The 24879-nt window shown below is 48.2% G+C and overlaps 1 protein-coding gene across 4 annotated transcripts in view; it reads right to left on the reverse strand.

Annotated features, from left to right (window-relative positions):
* The window catches only part of Mtss1 (MTSS I-BAR domain containing 1), a 155803-nt gene that overhangs the window by 124673 nt on the left and 6251 nt on the right, over positions 1–24879 (reverse strand). For all 4 annotated transcript variants that reach the window (XM_076836272.2, XM_076836271.2, XM_076836270.2 and 1 more), the window contains exons 2-3: positions 8061–8122; positions 4711–4784 (exon numbers count right to left, since the gene is read on the reverse strand). In XM_076836272.2, coding sequence (XP_076692387.1) covers positions 4711–4784; positions 8061–8122 — 136 coding nt within the window. The remainder of the gene's footprint in view (positions 1–4710; positions 4785–8060; positions 8123–24879) is intronic.

The raw sequence follows: 24879 nt of genomic DNA on the forward strand, positions 1-24879 counted from the left end.
TTTTTTGTAACCAATAATCCAGAAAAAAAGATGTACTTTCATATTTAATACAAATTATATATTTATTCTAAAGTATTCTACCAACAAAATAGGGATCTATGTCCAGTGCTAACCAACTCTAATTCCATTATAGCTTAATTATTAATCATAATATATATATGATAATAGCCAGCTTATATTTTTCATTTAAAAACAATGAACAGATGGGCACATCTATAATCCTAGCACTGGCTTGGGAGGCTAAGGTAGGAGGATCGTCAGTTCAAAGTCAGCCTCAGCAGCTTAGTGAGGCCCTAAGCAACTTAGTGAGACCCTGACTCAACAACAAGAAAAAATTGCTCAAACTTGCATCTGACCAAAATAGTTTGCAGCATTTTCTACAAATTCATCATTTCCTTGGTGATGCACGCACTATTAAAAATAATCACACTGAGCAGTACACACGGACATTCACCCCGGCACAGCTGTGATGGTAAATGCCGGGAGGTAAACTAAATGTCCATCAGCAGAACAATAATTGAGAATTGACAGAGAAAAGGGGGACCTTCCTTTTAAAGGGCTGGGGATGTGGCTCAGTGGGTAAGCACCCCTGGGTTCAATGCCCAATATCAAAAAAGCAAAAAATAAATTAAAAAAAAAAAAATGGACAAAATACAGTTCTTACCTATTTCTACATTCTGTTTAACGATAGGTATATAATGCCTAGACCTGATTCTGCCCTTTGACTCATTTAAAAAGTTTTTCCTAAGTAAATTTTATTAATAACTAGTGCAAAAGATTCGATAAACCTTTGACAAAAACCGTTCAAAGAATTTTCCTTTGGGAAACAATACAAAGCACTATTATTTTGGAAACCAGAAACCTGAAAGCTTGAAATTCTGGACACCTGTCCAAAAAGACACACCTTAAGAATAACTGCAAAAACATGCAAAGGGCCAACAGGTATATGAAAAAAAAAAAAAAAGAAAAGCTCAACATCACTCCTCATCCAGGAAATGCAAATCAAAACCACAATGTCACCTTGATCCAGTAAGAAGGACTATTATGGGGCTGGGGCTGTAGCTCAGTGGTAGAGTGCTCACCTTGCCTGTGGGAGGCACCAGGTTCGATCCTCAGCACCACATAAAAATAAAATAAAGGTATTGTGTCCATCTACACAACTAAAAAAAATTTAAAATAAAGGACTATTTTAGAAAGACAAAAGACAACAAGTGTTGGCAAGGATAGAGAAAAGGGAGCCCTTCCTTACACCCTGTTGGTGGGAATTAAATTACTGAAGCCAGTACAGAAGATCTGCACACCCATGTTTGCTGCAGCACAATTCACAATAGTCAAAAACGGAAACAAACTAAATATGCATTATCCCAGAACCAAAATTAAACCTAAATGCCCATCAATGGATAAACGGATAAAGAAAATGTGGTATATATTCACAGTAGAATACTATTTGGTCATTAAAAAAACAAAATCCCATCATTTGCATGGATGGAACTGGAGGTCATTATGTTAACTGCAATAAACCAAGCACAGAAAGATGGTCACCATGAGATCTCCTTCATATATGGAATATAAAAACACTGAGGTCGCAGGATTGAGAGTAGAATGGTGGTCACCAGAGGCAGAGGCTGATCAGCAGGCCCTAAGTGACAGTCAGAAAGAAGTCCTGCTGTGCCACTGAGTCAATTATTGACTCATTTCTGACAAGAGGACTCAAACAAATATACTGATAGACTGTACGCAAAAGCATGGACTGGGGCTGGGGCTGTAGCTCAGTTGCAGAGGACTTGCCTAGCATGTGTGAGGCACTGGGTTTGATCCTTAGCACCCCATAAAAATAAACAAAATAAGGGCATTCTGTCCATCTACAACTACAAAAAGAAAAAAAAAAGTTGAAAAAAAAAAACTCTGAACTAAGGACTCTTTGAGCAGAGGACACATCATACTGCCAACTCAGAGTTACCACCTGTTCTGTCCTTAAGCCCAAACTTGCATCTGACCAAAATAGTTTGCAGCATTTCCTACAGATTCATCATTTCCTTGGTGATGCACGCACTATTAAAAATAATCACACTGAGCCGTACACACTGACATTCACCCCAGCACAGCTGTGACAGCAGATACCTGGAGGTAAACTAAATGTCCATCAGCAGAACAATAATTGAAGTGTGCTGCATCCAGACACTGAATTCCACCTGTTCACCACAAAGCACAAGGTAGACCTACAGGTACTGACAGGGACAGATAATTACAACGTAGTATGAATTGAAAGCCCAGGAACGATGTTTCCCAAGGGCTAACTTCTAAAAGAGATCATGCAGATGTCTCTTACTGCATATATCATTCCACACATTATTCTGCACTTTGTTATTTTTCTCCCAGATGTGTTTGTTTAAATATGCAAAAAAAGTCTGTGAAGGACACCAAACCCAACACTGGGAGGGATGAGGATAGACTTTACTGCCTATACTTTGTTATTTGAAGCCTTTACAGTAAAGAATGTGTTCTATATTTTTTTCACTTTTAACTAAAAATTGACTTCAAATCACATCTGACACTTGTTGACATACAAGAAGTGCATTTGAATTTTTCTTATCATCTCCATAAAACAGCCCTTCTTTCTTGAACCATGCATTCTTCAGTTCCTATGAGAGTTCCCACACTCCCAGGCTGACGGAAAGTATTAGTGTATATGGGTTTTAAACACAGTGTTCTGGCATTGCGAAAAACAACCTGAAATCAAACGAAAGTTTAAAATTATGTCAACGCTGGGGTCTGTTCACTGTGACACGATTTGTCTTTGATCAAATATATCACCTCTAAACTCCTCCTCTACCCCTATCACCACCAGAGTCTATTCTGGTTTCTTTTCCCACAAATAATTGCTCTGTTTTTCCTCCCTGGGAGGCATGAGAATTTCCAGGCCCTCCAACTTCTTCAAAAACCCAGGTTCTTACCACAGGAAATTATGGACAATCAGGGGATGTCTCTCTAGTCCTTCTGCAGGATCTACAATAATTCAACAGCAATCTATGAAAGCATCATGTATCTCAGCCTCAAAAAAGCAATACCAGGTATCTAAGCTCTTCAAAATAGTAGCGCAGCATTTAAAAAAAAAAAAAAAAGACATTCTGGGGGCTCTTCTAGAAAGATATGGATGCAGCTGACAAACCCAGCTGCAAATCCTGCTGAGCTAGAAGAACAACAGGGCAGACTCAGCCACGCCCACGGCGGTCAACAGTAGCCTGTGAAATCTCTCCCAGTTCCATTTATTGAAGTTCTACAACAGACACACGTAAGCTAGGTAATCATTTTTCAAATGGGCTTTTAAAATGAGACTGGTGAAGATCCACACCAAGCTAACAGACCAGATGAAGACACCACAGCCCTGATGTCTCCGTCACATTGTCTGAGGGAACCTTCAGAAACTCTCTTGGCATCCTGGGAATGAGAACTGTCACCTCCCCTGGGCAAACCTCCCCAGTTCCCAGAGCCAGGTTAATTGCCCCTTCTGTATACTCCCCTTGTGCTCCCCTTCCCACCACTACCACGCCACACCACACGGATTCCTTCCACACTGACGTTCTTTATTTACACGTCTCACTTTCCCCACTCAATTGCAAGCTCTTCCAGGACACGGAGAGTAAGACATTGATCTTTGGGGTTCTGTGATAAAAGGAGGGGGAGCTTCTTAATGCATGAGCAGTGTCTGTGCTGCAAACCTATTGGAATATTTAATTAAGTACCCGTGGTAGATGGGCATCTACTGAGAACCACTGGAGCAACTCACAGGGGGAGCTTCAGAGAAATTAAACTCTCAAGTGACTGGGAGCAATTCCCAAACTCCCCAAAGTCACCGTGCCAGTGACGAGAACAGGCACATACTGTTAGTACAAAGGAAAGACGAGGCAAGCAAGAGGCAGAAAGAAGAGTCACTGTGCTAGAAGGAGAAGGCAGGAGCCGAGCCGAGAGCAGGGAGCCACACGTTGCTGGGAGTGCTGAGCCCTGAAGAGGGAGGTATGGGGCAGGGTACATCTTCCTATACCTCCCACGCATGATCAATACTCTTTGTATTCATTGGAACCATTACGTCTGTTTCAAAATACTTCCCTGTGTCCACTGATTTAACTGACATACTTTAAACACCAACTCTGTTCTGGGCTCTATTTTGGGGGGTGGGGAGGGTCTCCGATGTAAAGAAGTCACTGTTGCTAGTTCAAAGGGCCCACAGTCAAATGTGGGAGATACACGCACTGGTGATCACACACGGCATATTGCACCTATTGTACAAGGGTTCCTTGTTTGGTGGGAACCCAGAAAAAGAGCTACTGATCACCTCCACGCTCCCCACTCCACAGGGATCATGGAGAACCCTAGCGCAACCCCACCAGCAGGGCAAAGCAAAGTCATCAATGGGTGTAGCTGCAGACCCCACAGCCAGCTCAGCACACAGTGACCAAAACACACGTCAGACCCCCCGCATAGGAACAGGGCTTCCTTTTCTTTATTTTTCATTCTTCTTCGCATGTGCTTGATGATCTGGGGAACTAGTACAACTTCTAATATGTGTCACCCCACAGAGTTTTTTTTTTAAAAGAAAACTATGAGTCAGCTAAGCTGTGAACACTTAAGCTATGTCTTCTCGTGGAGCCACCAGGGAAGGGCCCACGTGCAGAATCCGGGGAGCTCGGCAGCAGCCTCCCATCTGCTTACCTCGTGTGCTGGTGGCCATGTCAGCCACTTTCTGAAAGGCGTCCAAGAAGGCAGCTGCTGCTACTACGGTTGTCCTGAAATGCAAATAGATAACAAAAGCATGAGCAAGGGCTCAGCATGGCTAATTCACTGCAGCTCAGAGGCTGCAATCGCTGCTACAGAGAGAATGGAACCTCCCAGGAGGAACAATCTCTGGACATGGACGCCCATGGCCACTCAGCCTGACCGTTCCCTACACACTACAGTGTCCAGCTCCTTCAGCGCTCATCAATCAACCCACGTGGTTCTTCTCGTTCCATTTCCCCTATGAATTACTACCAGGCAAAGTTGTACAAAGGAGGAAAAGATGGGTGTTTTCACCTGAAATAAAAAACATCATCAGAAATATAATGATGCAGGGGAAATCAACTTTAGGAAAATGATCCACACACACGTGATTGGGGCAAAGGACTCAATCTTGGAAAGAAACCATAGAGTTCAACAATTCAACGTAGAGGAAGGAAATCGAGGCCACAGATCTAAAGGGAATTTGAAGATCACTAGTTTATACCGGAGCTGGTTTTGTGTGTGTGCATGTGCATATAATTATTATTGAGAATTAAAGTGGAGAGTTTTCTTGCTCTACTAGAAATTATCAGACCTCATTTTGAAGTTTGTTCCAGCATCGTGACTCACAGGCCCGGCTCAAACCACTATGAGCCAAGACCCTGGCAGTGCGACTTTCCTCCCTGCATTCCAATTAAAATGAAACCAAGGTCTTGCTTCCTCGACCTTAGGATGCAATTTCAACTGTGCCTTCCGAATTCCTAAAAGCTGAGAATGAGGAGAATTTACTGTTCTCATTTTTTTGTCCTAGAAACTTTTTTGGATTCTGAACATCCTCTTGGGTACTGTGTGGTCTACTGGATCCCAGTGCTGTGGCCTAAGATGTCACATGAGGAAGAGTAGTGAACAGGCCGGGCCAGTACCACAGGCTCCAAGTAAGCCCAGAGCTCGCAAGCGAGGACCTCAGGACTGAACTTAGAGATCAGTATTAACTTTCAAGAATTTCTTGCATGAATCTAATCTCTTCCGAGCATTCCTAAGGAAGCAAAGTTGCTAAAGTAAGACTAGAAAGTAAGGAAGATAAAGGAGAGAAATGGCCTTAAAACATAGCAACTGTGGCTATGAAACAGAAGATTTGTGGAAGGTGCTGCGAGTTGTCCATCAGAGCCAAACTTCAAAATGAGGTCTGATAATTTCTAGTAGAGCAAGAAAACTCTCCACTTTAATTCTCAATAATAATTACATGCACATGCACACACACAAAACCAAAACAACAATAACAACAATAAAAACACCTACTCTGAAACATACTTTTTCAAGAGTTGATATCAAACGCAAACTCTCCAAAAGTTAGCTTTATCAAGCCTCCTAGAATTTATAAATACCTCATTCTGTTTTGCAACTAATACTTGACACATGGTTTGATTTATTCTCATTCAACTCATTGCCAATCATACAAATCTCAAGAGTCAGCTGTGGGGGAGACCTGTATATTATAGTCACTGGGACTCCCAGAAAAGTTAGGATGATGGCCAATTTTGAGGAATTAAGAGCTTTTAAGTGGCAGTCATACTGTACTTTCTGACACTGTCATACAACTTCTTGGTCCTCTCTAAGGGCACAGAGTAAATAGGGAATCACCAACGGCAAGGAGTGATCCAGCTTGAACACGTCAAGGCCTCTAGGCTGCTTCTGCAGTCTTTCTCCTCTAACACAGAAAGTTAAACTCAGCCATAGACTAGCAGCTTGACAAAATAACAAAGAGGCTTACATGTCATTAAAAATTATAAGATATACCTTGTATCCATGGGGTAAGATTAAGTTTTGCTTGACATATTCAAGATGGCTAACGAGTTCAAGGCTTTAAGCCCTAGCATCCTCCTTGACAAAAGAGAACCAGAACCATCTTCCTGGTCAACTCTAAAAGCCTGACAGAAAATTAAAGGAGGCCAGACAGGAAAAAGTTGGGGAAAATGCATTTCAATGTTGCATGCAGGAGGAGAGCTCCCCCAGGATGGAATAAATGGTGGCCTTGGTGGAGACGCGTGGGGGAGTAGACAGAGCTCAGTGAGGTGAGGCTGACGGAGGCCTCAGCTGAAGACCTTGAATTCCGAGCCGAGGAGGTTGTATCAGCACCATGTAATTACAAGTTCTTAAGCAGAGAAATCGGAAAGGACTGGACAACTGGAGGAGGCGCCATGTTCTGGAGGCCAGCGTGCACCTGGAGGCCTACTTGAGTCACTCCAAATCCCATTTGTCACACCATTCCTCCCTTATCTGTCTGTCATCTGGGTGGCTCTTTAATCTAGAAAACACCTCCTGACCTGCTCTGTTCTCAAACTATCCTTGTCCACCCAAAACTTTTATGAATGGGGGTCATCAAGTAACTCCTTTTTTAAATGTTCCCTGTTTCATGGAGTACCCGCAAGGCACAGAGTCCTGTCTGCACTGAACTAACCGTGGAGTTTCAACAAGATGCTATTTTCTATCGTATCACATGATATGGGAACCAGCACACCAGGCAATAAGAATAGCTTCCCAGAGCAGATCAGCAGATCTTGTTTGCTTTTCCAAGCAGCTTTACTAAGGCATAATTTGCATACTATGAAATTCTCCCTTTTTAAGTGTACGATTCAATGACTTTTAGTAAATTTAGAGTTGCTCGACTATCACCACAACCCAATTTTAGAACATCTGCACCCACAAAAGACACCTCTTAATACGTTATTTGTAGTCAATTTCCTTTTCCACCCCTCACCCCAGGCAATCACTAGTCCACATCTGCCTCTGTAGATACACTATGTCCAGACAATTCACTTAAACAGAACTAGACACTGCGTGGGCAAAGGCCATAAGAGGGGTGAGAACTTGGACTTAGCCTGACCGCCCAAGCTCAAATCTCTGCTCTGTCATTTCTAGTGGCATGACATTACTAGTAGCATGTATGCATCTCCATCTCCTCATCAGTAAAATGCGACTGATGACGGTACTTACCTTGTGGGGCTGTGATACTTAGACAGGTTGACATGTGCCCGGCATACAGTCAGCACTACATAAATGTTGCCCATTGCTGCCTTACATGCCAGACCCTTGAATTCCTGAGGCAGGGCAGGTGAGTCCAATTCTACACGTGGGAAGCCGGGGCCAGTCACATGGCTAATGGATGGTATTCCTCCAGTCAGAGCCCACTACATGCTTCTCTAGATGTCATGCTTCCAAAATTAACCCCAGTCTGCCTGTTGGTCCCCGACTCCAGCCTCCTCTAAGCCCAATGCCCTCTTCCACGGAGCCTGGCTCCTACTTACCGCAGCTGGGACTGCAGCTTTCCTGCCTTGTTTATGAAGTCTTCCCAAACTGGATAGCTCCCCTGCAACAAAAGAAAGCCATCAGTAAGTGACACTGTGACAGACACCCATTCCAACAGGCACAGAACACCCAATTCCAAGTACGCAGGGCAGGGTCTAGAGACGCGATCTTCCTTTGCAGGATCTAGGACATGCTGCCCAGCTGTCTACACATGCCTTGCCCCAGGAGGGGGTTAAAATGTATTCTGTCCCTGTCATCTTGCAAATGCTACAGACACTGACCAGAACTAGCTGGCAGAAGCTAACACGTACGCACGTGAGCCAGGAGATGGTGCGTGCAGTTTAAGATGCACAGAACACTTAAGGCACTATCCTGAGCTACCTGTTCATGCAACATGGCCCTGGCTGCTCTCACCTCTGTCCCAAAACAGCAAGGAGGAGGGAACCAGCGCGACTGGGACTCGCCCCCGGGACAGGTGGCCATGAGGAAGCATTATTAGGCTATCAGAATCTTAAGGTTGGAAAGTCACTGAAACATAGCCACTCGGCTGGCACCCAAATGGCAACAGGTGGTTCCCCAGCGCCCCTCAGCTGACAAGGAACCCATCACCCTCCCTGGAAAGCCTATGTTCGACACCCTGCGCTGATGCTCATGCAGCCCTAGTTTTAACCCTCTGGGAGTCCTTGGAGTGAAGATCGATAATCCTGCTTCCACACTGACATCTTTTCACAGTCGAAACACAAATCCAATCCCACTGCACAAGAGGACCCTGCTGAACACCCCGCCCCCACTATCCCACAGACAATCCATCGGGTCTCCCTTGGTCTTCTGAGTACAGTGCACAGACACAAACTCAAATCTGCAGGTGTAGCTCTGACCAGGGCAAACCACAGCCCAGTCCGACACCTCCTGCCCATACACACTAAATGTCTATTGAGATAAAAGCAATTCCCCAAGAGGGGACTCAAAAAACAACCAGAAAAGGGGAAACTGTGGTTAAAGGTGTGGTGTGTGGCACCAAGTCATTTAAGAACTAAGACCAAATGCTCAGGAGGTTACGGTTGCAGAATAGAAGATCCATTTTAAGAAGCTCAATAAGGTTCAAATAGAAGATCCATTTTAAGAAGCTCAATAAGGTTCAAATAACATGCTGCCTCTTGGTTTGGGATTTAAGGGGAGAAGGAAGAAGCTACGATGAAGCTCCTCACCACCTCTCCCAGCACAGAAGCCCAATCAAAGCTGTCTACAACTGCAACCAACCAGTGTCACCACCATCAAGAACGACTGTCTCACAGGGACATCGGAAAACCTAATTCCTTGTGGTGAAAGAAGTCATCAGGAGTTCCGACTATTTTAATTTTTCTTTCTTTTTCTTTTTTAGTATTTCTTCTGTGATGATTAATCTTGACTGTCAACTTGATGGGATTGAGAGACACCTAAGAAATTAGTCAAGAACACCCTGAGTGTGTCTACAAGTGTGTTTCCAGAGAAGACTGGCAGGAGGTCAGCAAACTGAGGGTGGAGACCTGTCCTAAATGTGGACCACACCATCCAACAGCCTGGAGACCAGGACTGAACATGGAGCCGAAGAGGCCAGAAGCCCACCAGGGTGTGCAAGGTCAATTACTCTTGTGCAGGTGCGGTTTTTTTGCTGGTGCCATGGCTGGTGGACATCAGACTCTAGCTGCTTCAGCTTTGGAACCTGGACTCTCACCAGTGACTCTCCAGGGGGCTTCTAGGCCTTCAGCCTCGGGCTGGTCTTTCTTATTCTGAGGCTCCAGCTTCTTAGATGAGCAACTACTGCTTCCTCCAGCTCCCCAGCCCTGGATGGTCATTGTGGACTATCCAGTTTCTGATCCTATGCGTCAATCTAATAATGCCCCTCGTATAATTATACTCCCATCCTATTGGCTCTGTTCCTCTAGAGAACGCTGACCAGTACAAACTTAGCTTCATTTTCTTTTGCCAAATGAAAGTAGAATTAGATATTATTTTATTTGGAAATTAATATGAACACCTTATTGTAAAATGACCTATCTATTTATGTATTTCTCTAGTTATCAATTCTGTCTGAAATGGTCACAGAGACATCTAATAAACTGTCTCATCAAACATTAAAATGGGTCATTTCCAGGAGCTAAAATCTGGACCACTGTATGGCTTTCTTCTTGTACTTTCTTCTATGTTCGGGTCATCTGTTTTCTTTTTGTTTTTATTTGAATGAAAACAATAAAGTTGTTCTAAAAAAATGTAAGATCAAGTTAAAGGTGCTGCCAACCAGAGCAGTGAACCTGGGTGAATTCCCAATGCACCCAAACCCTGAAGCTGCTTCACACACGGGGCTAGGCTGCATCCACCGGGTCTGCATTTGTGCACCTGAGCCCTGCCTGGCCCAAGCGCAGGTCTCAGGTTATTCCCACGAGACACTGAGTGAGGGTGTGCACGTTGGGGCTGAATCCTGTCCGACCGGCTCCTGGAGGAGGCCCTCTGGCAGCTGCACCTGAGCGACTGTCAACCAGCACCTGCCACAGGTGCTGTTACCACATGGCCTCCGTCCCCTGTCTGTGCCCTGCAGGTTTCTGCAACCTGAGAGCAGCACTGTGCATAAACTTATGCTCAATAAAACCTTGAGAGCGCTCAGGCCACCGTTCCAGGCCCACCAAGAGGCAGGAGGGTCCCAATCCTGGTGCTAATGCACTTATCATCTTCTTATCAAGCCCACAGATGAACACACCTTCCACATCTACATCCAAGTAACTGAAGAGTTAAGCTGAGATCGGAGTCCTCGAGAGCTCTAGCTGGAGGGTCAGAGGCGACATCCCCAAGAGCATCAAGGTCCCCCACGGCCTCAGCTAGCCGTTCCCTCTGTTTCTGATCCACAGACTTGTCAGGAAGCTCTTTGAAAAGCCTGAACATGTCCAGAAACCCCGCCCTACTTCCAGTCAAAGGCACCGTCATCTTTACAAGGCAGAAGGACATGAGGAACAGGCCCTCCTGGCCCAACCACCCCTCCAGGGACCCCCAGAGGAGGCTGCTGAGATGACCAGTACTGATTAAGGGCACACTCACAGAGAACACGCCAGGCTGGCCCAAGGCCTGGACAGGGAGCACCGCATCCTGATTTCTACCCACTGCCCTGACTATAATTGACTGGGGAAATCATTTGGCATCTCAGATCCCCTTTCCTTGTAATGATAATAATTAGGACAATTCCATCCCCTCACCAACAGTGACAATTAGTAAGCACTGAAAACATGGGAAAGGAACAAGGAAGAGAAATGTGGGAGTCTGATCTCCCACACCGAATCCCGGGGAGCATCACTGGGCAGGCCTTTCAGTTTCCTTTTGGGAATATCATCCCTTCACGGGGCTGGCGTGAGGAACAGACGAAGCCACACAGGTGTTAAAGAGACATCCACACTCCCACGTTTACTGCAGCACCATTCACAATAGCTGGGACATGGGATCAACTGTGTCCCTGAGTAGATGAACAGATACAGAAAATGGGGTGCATCTACACAGAGCACTGCTGCTCGGCTACAGAAAGAGCAACATGGTGAACCCGGAGAATGTTATGTCGAAAAAAATAATCCAGGCACAGGAAGACCAGCATCACATGATCTCAGTCACAGGTGGAGCCTCAAAAGCTGACCTCGCAAAAAGAGGTTTTCAGAGGTGCAGATGGTTAGAGAGGGGGGCCAGGGATGGGGAGACGGTGACCAAATGATATATAATTAGAATTAGATGGGAGACAAAATGTCCACAATAGGTAAATATAGAGACACAGTAGGTGAGCCAGGGGCCAGGACATGCTGGAGTGGTGGGGGGCAGGAATTGGGGACCATGGCCATGGCCACAGAGTTTCCATCCTGCCCTAGAGTTGACGGTGGGGATGATTGTATGACTCTGTGAACGTACTAAGAACCAGTGGATTGTACACTTTAAATGGGTGGCTTGTGTGACATGTGAATTTTATACAAAAAAGCTGAATCAGTAAATAAACAAATGAGATCATACGTATAAAGGTCTCCACAGAAAGGCACCCAGGGGTGCAGGCATGCGGACGGTGTCTGAAGGGAGACAGCCCTGCAAGTCAGGCCCTCACTCCAGGCTGGGGTCCCATGTTCATAGTCGTGGGTGCAGATCCTGCCCAGGTGGATGCCATCTGCATCTCACCATGAACCACAGTGAAGGCAGGAACCGACCAAGGCAGCCGGGAGCACAGAGTCAGACGATCTGTCTGCCACTCGTAAGCAAATGGCACGGTGGCATACTCAACCCCGCCACGAACGTGCCTGGAATTCACAACAGCTCGAACCACTTAAATCTCTACTTATCTACCCTCACTTGGAGCCTCACTTCAGTCTTTACCAAATTAGCAACAAAAGGAGGGTCCCCTTTCTCCTCAAGGGGTACGGTACACGGCTCCCCACCTACGAACACCCACTCAACCCCCAGAAGGCTGCCAAGGCAGCTCTCTCCTGACTTGCGATGCTTGACAATCGATCAGAGTGTCAGGCCCACCTGTTTTAGGCACTATATAATTTAATGGATTCTTAAAAAAAAAAATCAACTTCTAAGAACAGAAGACAAAAACCTCCTTGTTGAGAGACGAGAGAGGAAAAAAAGTGTGTAAATGTTATTAAAACTTAAAAGGAAGGTGAGGTTGGGTTGTTCCAGATTTTTTTATAAGTTTCTTTCAAGGATATAAAAAAGTTTCTTCCCACCTGAAAGTAGTTTTACTATAAAAATTCAAAAGCTTACAGGATGTGGGAAAGGAGGAAAAGGGTAATTTTTGAAAGATAAAAGGCAACAGAGAGAAAACTCTGGGTCTTTTACTAGGAGACTGGTAAAGAAGGCCACGCTCAAGTTTCAAAAGGAACCTGCAAACCGGGACCCTGGATGCACCCAGAATCCTTTCAGAAAGTGACTCCAATACAGTCCATAATTTTTCAATCTGCACCTGCTGACCAAGAAGTCACCGGAAGCAATTGCAAGAGACCCCCACAGCATTTCTGGGGAGTGCTGTCCCGAGTGGAAGAAATCCCTAGGAACGCATCCCCAGAGTCGGGGAGACTACGTCTCAACACTGACCCACCCAGGGGTGCTCACCAAAGGAGACATAAAGTGTTCATTACTTTCCAGACACACCAAAATCAGAGAGTTGAAAGGTCCAGCTGAGCACCCAGGTTCTGCTTCTGCCCAAAGTCAGGGGCAAAGGGAGGAAGTTTCTCTTCCCAGGAGCCAGGCAAGGTCTGGGCAAGAGACCCGGGAACCCTAGGTGGGTTTTAGACACAGAACTCACTGTCCCCAGGTTCCCAGGGAAAGGGAAGGGACCTTCTCAAAGGAACAGGAGGGACAGCAGGCTGCTCAGAGCACAGGAACGAGCCTGTCTTGGTCAAGCCGCACAGTCCAGGTGAGAGGGGCTTCCCCGGTCACATGACCTGATTCACACTGCTGCAGTCACCCAGCAGGTGCCCACCAGGCTCCCCCAACAGCACCCCGTGGCCCTCTTCTCTTCAAACCTCCAGGATATCCAAACAATCTTGAGAAGTCTCCTCAGCAGTCACTACCTCATTCAAAGGTCACCTCTTCCAGAACATTCCCTGGCACACTTCCTTCCACCCACTCTTCCTCCCTCCACTTATTACACCGCTGATTCCCCTCCCCTGAGCCCAAGGTCTTCCCTTCCAAACCACAGGACAAGGTCAGAGAGGTGGAGGGAGGAGAAAGTGCTTCCAGGAAGAGGCTCGGCTGGCACCGTGACAGGTGAGCAGGAGACATGGCCGGCTCTCCCCGGGGGAATGGGTGTGCATGTCCACTGGAGGGAAGAGGACAAGGCCACAAGGGCATCCCTCAAGGGCAAAGTCCAAAGCTCAGCCACAAATGGGACAGCAGAGAAAGATCAGGGTGGCCTTCCTTCAGCTGGTGACATCAACTCCAAGCCTGTCAGGACACAGGAGAAGCTAGCTTGTGGTCACATACCTGGCAACGGCCTCATCCCTTTGGGAACGAGGAAAATAATGAATTCAGGTTTTACTCTTGAGGACGAGGCTGCCTAAATCTCCCTCCACTCCTCAAGGGCTGGGCTGCCACCTCCGCCCACCCCGGGGTGGCCTTCCCTCCCCGCCCTCAAGGTGGACACTGGGAAATCCCAGGGCCCACTCCTCCTATCCCTCCTCGTCTTCCACGGGCCCCAGAGCCAGGAGGCCCAGGCGTGTGCCTGACGCAGGGCGCGGGAGCCAGCCAGCAGCCATTCTGGCTCGGGGTTCTGTTTGGCTTTGCTTTGTATTAAACAGAGGCCCCGATGGCATCCCACACACGGCGAGGGAGAAGGGACTGCGTGTAACTCATCAGCACGGCTGGTTAACGGGCTCCATCAATAATGCAGCAGCCGCCTGGCCCAGCCTGGCCCTGCTGCGACAGCAGAACCTCGAGGGACAGCTGAGGGAATTCAACACCACAGGGTCACACAGGGAACCGGGGCTGGGGACTGCGGTCTGGGTGCCCAGCAGGACCCCCACAAGGAGGGATTCAATTTAATGGAGAATAAAACAGGGGCTAGCAGGGCACAGGCTCGTGGGTTCCAGCTCAAAGTCCTTTGTCCTGGTCAGAAGATGCCAGACAGAGGCTGGATGGCCAACGGTCACAGCTGAGGACAATCCAAGGCACACAGGACTGGACGGCTCCCTGTTCACTTTGACAAGCATCATCATTAAGCACGAGCGTTTTCTGAACAGTTGCTGGGCACCAAGGACATCCACTTGCACTTCTCCAACTTTAACTGACACGGTCACCGCTGGGGGTGCTGCAGGCATGTGACCTGAGCACCTCTGCTGCTGGGCCCAGCCACACTCTGAGGGGCACAGTCTCAGTCCACGCTCACAACCCTGCGAGGCAGGTGCTATTATTTTACAGCTGAGGAGACTAAGACCCAGAGAGATTGCAGTGAAGGGATCCAGGCTGCCACGTGACGCCAGATCTGTCTGACTTTGCAAACCTAAGCGTTCCCTGATTCTGGGGAGTCCAAGCAACCACAAGCCTGACTCAGGGCCCAGCCCAGCCCAGCCCAGCCCAGCCCTGGGGCTGCAGAAAGCAGCTCACACAGCCACTGGGCCCTGCTTTAGATCCCTGAGTCCTGCAGGAACCCACAGTAGAGAGGCCGCAAGATTCCTGGATCATGCCACTCCTGATTCTGACCCAGAGGCCCAGGGAGAGCTGCTTGTCACCTCGGAAAGGCACAGGATCGTCAACCACAGAAAAAGAAAATACAGAACAAAGAAAAATTCCCTGGGTAGAAAAGGCTGATAGAAACACACCAGGACACACAGTTTCCATCGTATGGTATAATTATGGACATTTTTTGTCTCTTCTTCAGGTTTTCTGTGGATACTGGAAATCAGCTTCTCCAAAACCGCTCTGGACGGAGCACCGCCCCTGCCACCACGCCCCTCCCCAGGTCTGCAGGAACCTCAGCAGGGTGAGCATGAGGAGGGCAGCCGACCGAACCCCCCGAGAGTTCAGACTCCAGAGATATGGAAAGCAAAGACACCCCCAGAGGAGCCAGGACCCTTCCTGCCCACGCCCAGCATCCGGGACACCTCCCTGCTTCACGCAGAAGGCAGGAGTCTGCTCAGCTTCCAGAAGTGGGCGTGCAGAATGAGGGGCAGGGTCTGGGAATGCCTGTCACAGCTCTGTACCCAAAACCACACTTCCCCACCCCAGCCTGCAAGATGAAGGGCTCCTAAGATCCCCAGATGAAAGGCCCGGGTGAGCCCAGCCACCATCAACACCAGCCCTGGGCTTTTATTCTCTGATCGGGGCTTGCCTAATCCACTAATTATCCCTGTCCATCTCGGCGATGACAGCCTGGGGGATAATCAATGGTTGCCTCCTTGCCCACCCGCCCTTACCCACTTGCCCAAGCACACCAGCAATCAACACGCCAATGAAAAGGAAGACCTAACCACAAAAGGTGCTCCGACCGGCCCTCGCACAAGGCTCCATTTGTAACAACAGGACGCTTTCAGTCAAGGGCATCCAGTGCTTCCTTCACCCACCCACTAGGTCTGAGGCCCAGGCTGTGTTCTGACATATGGGCGTGTCTCCCTTAAAATTTTAACAACTAAACAAATATGGCAACCTGATCTTCAAGGCTATTTCATTTTTTTTTTTAAGTTCTCTACTTAAAAGTAAGCATTCTTCAGTCTCTCCTGAACCATCCACCAGCCACACGGGGTTATTTAAATTTCAATTTTAAAAATGTGATATTCCCTGGAATGAAATAAAATGTGATATCCCCTATAATCCCAGTGGCTCAGGAGGCTGAGGCAGGAGGATCCCAAGTTCAAAGCCAACCACAGCAACTTAGCAAGACCTTAAGCAACTTAGTGAAACCCTGTCTCAAAAATGAAAAATAAAAAAAAATAAGATTGGGGATATGGCTGTGGTTAAGCACTTCTAATTCAATCCCAGGTGTGTGTGCGCGCACACACACACATAAAAAGTGAAATTCAGTTCCTCAGTCCCAACAGTCATACTTCAAGGGCTCAGAGCCATGTGCAGCAAGCATCCAGAGTACTGGGCAGCAGACCTAGAATGGCTTTCCGCACTGAAAGCTCTACTGGACACTGCTGGCCACACCAGGCCAAAGTACCCAGGCATCTGTGGGGTATTCCACAACGGAACCCAGGGTTCTGGGTCTACCTTCCAACTTTTGCAAAATGTGTATCTGCTTCATGTTCCACATTTTTTTTTTTTGAAAATGGACCCCTCTACCTCTCCCTTCCATTCCCCATATTCATGGGTCCCTTCCCCACCTGGATTGTCACAGCATGTGACCTCCCTTATCATTTGAGAGAGTCCTTCCCACCAAAAAAGAGAGGGGCAGAGGCAGTGAGACACTGCTGCCTTACATTTGCACAACCAAGTTTTCGAGGGGAAAACCCTGCGAGCCATTTAGGGGTCCGGCCTGACCTCATGAGCATCCCCTCACTGTGGACAGATCTGGAGCATAAAGGACTTTAACGGCAACCCTGGGAGGGCAGCTGGAGGTAACCACGTGTAACACTGTCCTTCTTGCCACTGAGAAATAGACACAGAAAGGGTTAGTAATTGGCCCAAAGCCAGAGAAGGGTCTGCCCTCACCCCCATCCACAGCCTCATCTGCTGCTAAATTTGCCGGGTTATTTTAAAAATGAAATTGTTCCACAGGTTCACCTGAGACTGGCTGATTCTCCACATCTGGAATCTACAACTCACTGTGTAACCCTCTAGTGTAGGGCTGCTGCTTTACCCGAGGGCTCATGATAAGCGCCTGTGTGCACTGAAGCCTCCCCAGAACAACAAATATCCACCCCTCTCACCTTTGCCCCACTCCAAGGCCCAAAGCCTTTGCTCCGCTTGTTTGTTCCTGTCTGCCAACGTCCATATGAGATAAGGAACCTAAGTAGAAGACACGGGGACCTGCCCCCTAGAAGTGCCGTCTTGCTACCCTTACTCCAAGCAGTCACCCCTCCCTGAGACGTGCCTTCTCAGGAAGGAGCTGCCTCCACTAACTCCCAAACCGCTTCTGCCTTTAGGGATGCGTTCCTCTTGGGGCCAATCTCTCCGGCACCCTGGACAGTCGGGCCAAGACACTTGCCCTGGAGAGAATCAGGCCTGGGCTTCGGCTCGCTCCCCTAACTGAGCAGCTCACCCTGACCCCCTTCTAAACTGGAGACTCCCCCGGCAGGCACAGCCTCGCCAGGCCTTGGCCTTTGCACAACACATTCTCTGTGCTCCGCCATCTTCCACGAAACCAACTTCCCCTTTGGAGTAGAAATGGTGTCTCCTCAGTACCCAACTCTCACCCTGGGCTGCCAGGAGTGACTCCCTGGTGGCCAGTGAAGAGTCACAGGCCACGAACGTCACCAAAATAGGTGTCTCTCCACTGGCTGCCGTTCTCCTTGCCTGGATAAAAGGGCCCAGACGAGCACCTTTGAGAATCTGGAAGGGTCAGTGCGGTCCGGTGGTTAAAAGCACAACTCTAGGGTCAGTCCACCCAACTTCAGATCCCCACTGGGTGACCTCAGGCAAGTTGCTTAATCGCCTGCCACCGCCCTGTCTTCATCTGTAAGGGAGGCTGATGGTCAGTTCTCCCCTCCAAGGGTAGCTGTGAGACTACAAGAAATATCAGCAGTGACGAACACAGGAACTCGACACTGTAAGTCGGCACACAAGGCCAGTCTTCCTGACTGGGATGTTTCATGAGCACCTACTACACACAGGCCACGCACAGACAGGGGAGGCCATGCAGAGAGAGAACAGCAGATGGGCTGAGAAACTCGGTCTGGTAGAAAAGCCATGGACGCCGTCTATCCCAAGGCCCTGGAGGGCAGCATCCTCTAGAAACAAGTACTAAAAGTGGTGTTGGTACAAGCTCCCCAGAGAGGGGTGACACCTCACTGGATCTCAAAGGATAGTGGGAATGTTCCTGGCAAAGAAAGAACAGAAAGGAGGGAGAAAGGAAGCAGTTCCCACAGAAGATGGAATTAGCACAGGAAGGAAGCAGAGAGGAGCGGCTATGTCTGAGCACAGGATTCACTGTGTCCACCAAAACTCATTCTAGGTATATCGGGTGGGGGTCCAAAGAGGAGGGGGACCTTCTTCCTTCATGAGCTGCAAAGGAAGCGCTCAGAGGCTCCAGGTGGCCTGAATCACCCCCATTTCCACCTGCAATCCCAGAAAGACCTAAAGAGAATCAGCTGGGTGTTTGTGAAAGCTGCAGATACTTGAGCCCCACCCCAGATCTGCACCATCTCTGGGAATGGGACCCGGGGGATCTGCATTTTAGCACAGTTGCCAGAGGTTCTCTGCTCACCAAAAACTACACATATGGGAAGATTTGAGAATCTCTGCAAGACATAAAATGTCACATGATCCTCTAGGCCTTTAGAAGCTGGGGCCTCAGCAATTTCTCACCCCAATGTTCACTTCTAGCTCCTTCCAAAGTAATGCTGGGCTGAGACAGGCTCTTTGAAAGACATTCAGGAATGGGCTTCAAAAGCCTTGAAAAGTGCACAACTTTGGACCCAGGATAACTCCTCCAGCATCTAGCTACAAGGATATACTCACAGCAGTGTTGCTTATAATCTGCAAAAAACTAAACACAATCAAAATACAAACAAGTAAGGAATAGGCTCCCCACCTCAGGGCTTTTGCACATGTTCATTTCTTGCTTGGAACATTCTTCCCCAATATCCACGGTACTTAAGTTGTCTCTCAAATGTCATCTTCTGTGAGGCCCTCCCTTGACACTCTACTGGAAAGCAGCCACACTGCCCCGCTTCTCCCCATTATCCAGAATCCTCTCAGTGCACAACAGAAGTGATTTATTTCATCACCCCCACTCACTAGAACACGCATTTTGTTCACTGCTATATCCGCAGCACTTCAAAAAGAGGCCAACACACAGTAGGTCCTCAAATATGTGTCAAATGAGTTAATTACAGACACAGAAATGCAACATGGAACAGCCACTGGAAGGAGCATGGCTTACATCTCCACGTGGAATCCCAAGGTCACTGGGTTTCTAGGCAGAAAGGACATTTCAGTTGGCCTCATGGACCCTTTGTTTAAAATGCGTGCACTCCTGTGAGCACGTGGAAGAGCCCACTTCGTGATGGAGTGCTTCTGGGTGACTGGTTTTTTACTTAATTGAAGGCTCTAGTTTTCTCCCATTAACTTTGTATTACTTACATAATCTTTGAGAAGTAATCCCTCATGAAATGTTCTCAAAACATTTTGCTAATTTTTTTTTTTCTCAAGAAAAGGCTGCCTCCTCAGTGACTTAATTAGGGTGTCCCTAATTAAGGCCAGCACAACATCAAAGAGGCCAGGTTCCCAGGGACCCAGGTTCCAGGAGCCTCCAGGGGCCTGGCTGCAAGACGCCCTCAATCCTGCCAGCAGCCGCTCCGACCCTGGGCTTGGCCATGGGCTAACTCCTGGCTCCGCTCCCCACTACCTGCTTCCTATTGGGGTGTCTGATGCAATTATTCAGGCCCCAGATCACATCCTGCTGTGGAGCTGGCTTTGAAGATTGGTAAACACTCACTTCAAAAACAAAGAGCAACCATTAAACCCAACTCAAAGACTTCCTTAATGGCCGCATGCGTGGCTGTGGTGACGACCTCAGAAGTGACATGAAGGCCTCCCTGGGAACTAATTCCATGGGATTTCCAGCCTCCTCCTGCAATGCCCCCCTCCTGCTTCTCACTCCGTCAGGGGGTGCAAAGCTGCTGCCAGGGTGACCCGATAGAAGGGGTTTCCTCCAGCAAGACAATCGTGTCTGTGTGGCCACGTGCACCCAGCACCCCTGCGTACTTCTCTCTGCTGGTAAGTTGGTGGCACCCACGGGTGGGTCAACTGCCCAGCCATTTCAGGTCAACAGCTGGGTCAGATTCTATTTAAAGAGGGACACCCCTTGAAGATTCATGGAGCAGCTCTAGATTTTGCCATGTCCTGTCTGGCTCATCCCGATTCCCGAAGGGAGAGGGACAGCAAGATCATCAAAGACATCGGAATCTGAAAAGGAACCCCAGCGGCAGCCCAACTTGGCAGAGGAGAGCCCAGACCCTGCGACGTCACCCCACCCGTCCACTCCCAGCTCTACCCCAGCTGGCAAATGACAGAGCAACAAAGTCATGAGCTGCGCCTCAGTTTCCCCACCCGTCAAGTGGGGACCACCATAGCTACGATAAAATGGGAATAACAACCGTAGCCACCTCGCTGGGTCGTTGGGAGATTAAATGAGTCTGCCTTTGTCCGGCATTTAGAACAGTGGCTGGTAGTGCCAGGCGCAGAAATGCTCACTGAGTAAGAAAAATAAAACTCAGTTCTCAGCTTGGGTGTCACCTAGACCCAAAGGCTTCTGTAGCTCTGTCCTCCCACCCCAAATAGGAATCAGAAGCTGTCCCCAGGGCCCCATAAAAGCTTGTGCTGACTTCTGCAATGATGCGGATCACTCTGAATCCCCTTTCCTCGCCTGTATCTCTTCTAGAATGAACAACTTCAGGGCGAGAACTGTGACTGTCCTGGTCACAGGTATGCTTCCGCCCGCCCTGCAGCCCCAGCCCACAGCAGCTGTGCCATGCTCTTTGTTGAATACAGACACTGGTTCTGTCAGATTATTTCCAGGTTGGCAACCAGAAAGCTCTGCCTTCTGGCCTCTATGGCATTTCCAAACTGAAGACTGTTTTCTTGTCTTTTCTGAAACACCGGATTGAGGCTAATCAGCGGGCCACTCTCGTCGGAATCACAGATTACGTATCCTTTATCAAAATGCTTGAAACCAAAAGTGTTTCAGATTTCAGAGACTTGGGGATTGGGGGGCTATTTGTATTGACTGTACCAGTTGCACATCCTTAATCTTAAAATCCGAAATGCTCCCAAATCTAGAATTTTATGAACGTTCTATTGGGGCTAAAAGGGTTTTGGATTTCAGATTTTGGATCTTCGGACTAGAGATACTCAATCCACAGTGGGGTGCCTTGGGAAGGCACAGGAGAGCTTTTAATAGGCACTTGTTTAGTCCCAAGCCTGTCCTATGCACTGCCTCATTTAACCTGAGAGACTTTAAGAGGGAAGTATCATTCCCTCACCCCTGTCTACAGAAAACCAAGGCTCAGGAAGGAGGGGTCACTTGCCCAGAGTAACAGAGCTAAAAGTGGCAGAGCCAGATTTCAAAGCCACTTTTCAAAGTAAAATGCAGTGAGCACTAGGCAGAGTCAACAGTGACGAATGCCGTGGGGTGTCCAGCTTGGAAAAGAAGGAGGGGACAGCGAATGGGGGGACTTTCTGATGGACCTGGAAGGATGAGCAGGGCCAGGGCAGGTGGGGGAGGAGCAAGGACATGTTTAAGGAAGCCAAGTCCAAGCTGGGGAGCACAGAGCGGCCCACATCACAGGGGCTCTGGCAGCCAGGTGAAGGCAGCAGGCAGACAGGAAGACCCCACATGGCCAGGCCCTAAGCTCAGTACCAGCTGCTGCTACAGGACAGGCTAGAGGCAAGTGAGGGCCACTTTGCCTGGGCACCCCAGAAAAACATCAGAAACACAAAACACTGCCCCGCTGCCCCCCATCACCTTGGCCTCAACATCTGTAAGACTTTCTTATCCCTCGAAGCTAAAATAAATGCCCTGAAGATCCTTGCCAGACCCTCCCCAGGTTCTCCCCTCCCCTTATAAGCAGACAGTGAGGTTTGCAAATAAAAGAATTGAAGGCAAACAGGCACTGCTGGGCCGGAGAAGGGTTATAATGAACTCAGCCGTGATTTATTTAGCAAGAAAAAAAAACAAAAACAAAAACTCAACTTCTCCATTTCCAGAAGCCTCAGTGCAGGCTCTAAATACAGCTCTGAATAGGGTGGGGCAGTCTTGCCCTAAGAAGGGGTATAGATGATTACTACACTGAGTTTTGAGACTTCAAAGTCCTCCATCTCCAAATCCACAAGATAGAGCGGTAAAAGCCACTGGGGACATTTGAGTGCCTGGGCACCAGGACCAGGTGAACCTTCATGAGTCATCTCTCATTTCAGAATCCTCAGGGCAATCCATGAGGCAGGTGCTTCGTCAGACCCACTTTACAGATGAGCAAAATGAGGCTGTTCAAGAGATGGCGTAACTTGTCACGGGACTTGAAATCAGATCCCTTTGATACAAGGTCAGCAGAAGCTCCAGAATGTGTCCAGGGGAGCTTTAGTGGCCAGCAGCAGGTGGAAAGTGAGCAGGAAGCTGCAGGGCCAAGCAGGCACACCTTCCGCTAGGGTGTTCCAGACCTCTGTTGTGCAGCCCAGAAGCCACTTGCCTCACAAGGCTGTTTAAATTAAACAAATTAAAAGTAAATAAAATTAAAAATTCAGTTCCTGATCTCACTAACCACACTGCATGTACTTCATCGTCACATGTGGCTAGTGGTTAATAGATCTGACAATTTCCATCTTACAGAAAACCGGACCAGACAGGACTATTATAGATCAATAAAAACACCGCAAAGTGTTCTAAAGATGTATTTTGTTGTTGATGATGTTTAACGCAATTTATTCACGTTCACATTTCGCTATCATTTTTTTATTTTCATTTTCAGTTGTGGTAAAACACATATAAGAAAATATATCATTTTGATCATCTTGAAGCTCAAGTGTGAAGTCTTTTCATTTGGTTGTGCAAACATCTAAAGAAGCTTCTATTCAGACTTGGGTAAGATTTAAGAAAATACTTTGTGGGGGCTGAAATTGTGTAAGAGGGAGCCTGACAGCTCTGGGGTTCTCAGCCTGGCTACATGCTGGAATCCCCTGGGGTGCTTTCAAAACCCTAGTGCCCAGGACACACCTGAGAGCCCAGAATCAGAGCCTCTGGGGACTGGGACCCCTGTCTTCAAGCTCCCAGGGAACTCAGTGGGGCTTTCCCTATACCACACCCCTCTATCCAAAGGGGGGCACCTGCCAGAACCTCCCTTGGCCAGACCCACTCCTCTGGCCCAGGAGAGCCCTGTTGTGTGGTCAGGAGGAGGCCCAGATGATACGTGCCTCCCACCTCCAACTCTCCAGAGCTGCTGGCGCTCAGTGGGGCGATACTTTTACTGCTGTCCAATTCTAAGAGAAAGAAAGCAAATAAAAAAGACACACAATTCAAAAGGCACTCAATTGATTTTTTTTTCACCCACTTAAACTAGACAGGAAAAGAAAAACCACTTAGAAGCCGGGACCAAGGCCTCCCATGCCAAGATTCGGCACAGGAGGAGGACTTCTGGCCAAGCCCGTCAACCTCTCCAAACAGACTCAGCCCAAACTGGAGGGCTACCGGGACGTAATTAAACACAGAAAGCTCTTTTACAAGAGAGTTCCGGGGCTGGACACGAAACGTGTTCAAGGTAAGCAGTTGCCTCTGAGGAGTCACGTGAACTTTGGGTGAACTTGGTGAATTCACATGATATGGCAGTGGTGGGGGTCGGATGCCAAACCTGCAAGGAAGCCCAGCCTCAGGACAGGTGGTCTCCTGGACCTAGGGACCTACAGCCAGTCACAGAGGAGTCCCCAAGGGCTCTGTGTGTGGACAAGGACAGGAGCCGAGGGTGACAGGCTGGAGCCTGGTCCCAAGGCTTCTCCACCCTCTACACCCAGGGAAACAGGAGGCAAGGGGTATGCCAAGTCATCTGTTGGACAAGACAGCTGAGTGGGAGGAGAAAGGAAGCCACAATGTGTGACACATCATAAACCGGTCATTTTCCATAAAGGTGCTGGCCGGATGAGAGCTGCCCACCCCACAACGGTCCTCAGAGCCTTGAGATCAAGCCCATGTCTCCAGGCTGGCTCCGGCTAGAAGCAGAGAGAAGACTCTGATGCCTCCGAGAGCCTCCTGCAGTTCTCAGGCAAGTGAAATGCCACAATCTAGAAATGAATCCCCCTCCCCACCTTCCACTAATGAGCTCCTGCTTTGGGGTCAAAGAGGCCAAGGTTCAAATACCAGCTGCACCTCACTATGGCCTTAAACAGGTTACAGAATCACTCCAGGCCTTGGTTTTCTCATCTGGAAAGTGGGTAGATGACACATAAAATCATGCACACCAAGCACTCAGCACAATGTAGGTCCTCAACAAATCATTTCTGGCCCAGTGTTCAATATTACAAAAAACAATGAGCACCTACTATGTGCCAGTGGCACACCAGAGCATTTTATACGACCATGACCCCCACATTTGCACAATAGGTAAAAAACACAGTCATCCAAACAGGGAAGCAGAGATGAATGGGAACCCCACCAAGGCCTCCCAGAGGGTTGGA

This window comes from Callospermophilus lateralis, chromosome 16 (assembly GCF_048772815.1).
Source record: "Callospermophilus lateralis isolate mCalLat2 chromosome 16, mCalLat2.hap1, whole genome shotgun sequence".
NCBI classification, from domain to species: Eukaryota; Metazoa; Chordata; class Mammalia; order Rodentia; family Sciuridae; genus Callospermophilus; species Callospermophilus lateralis.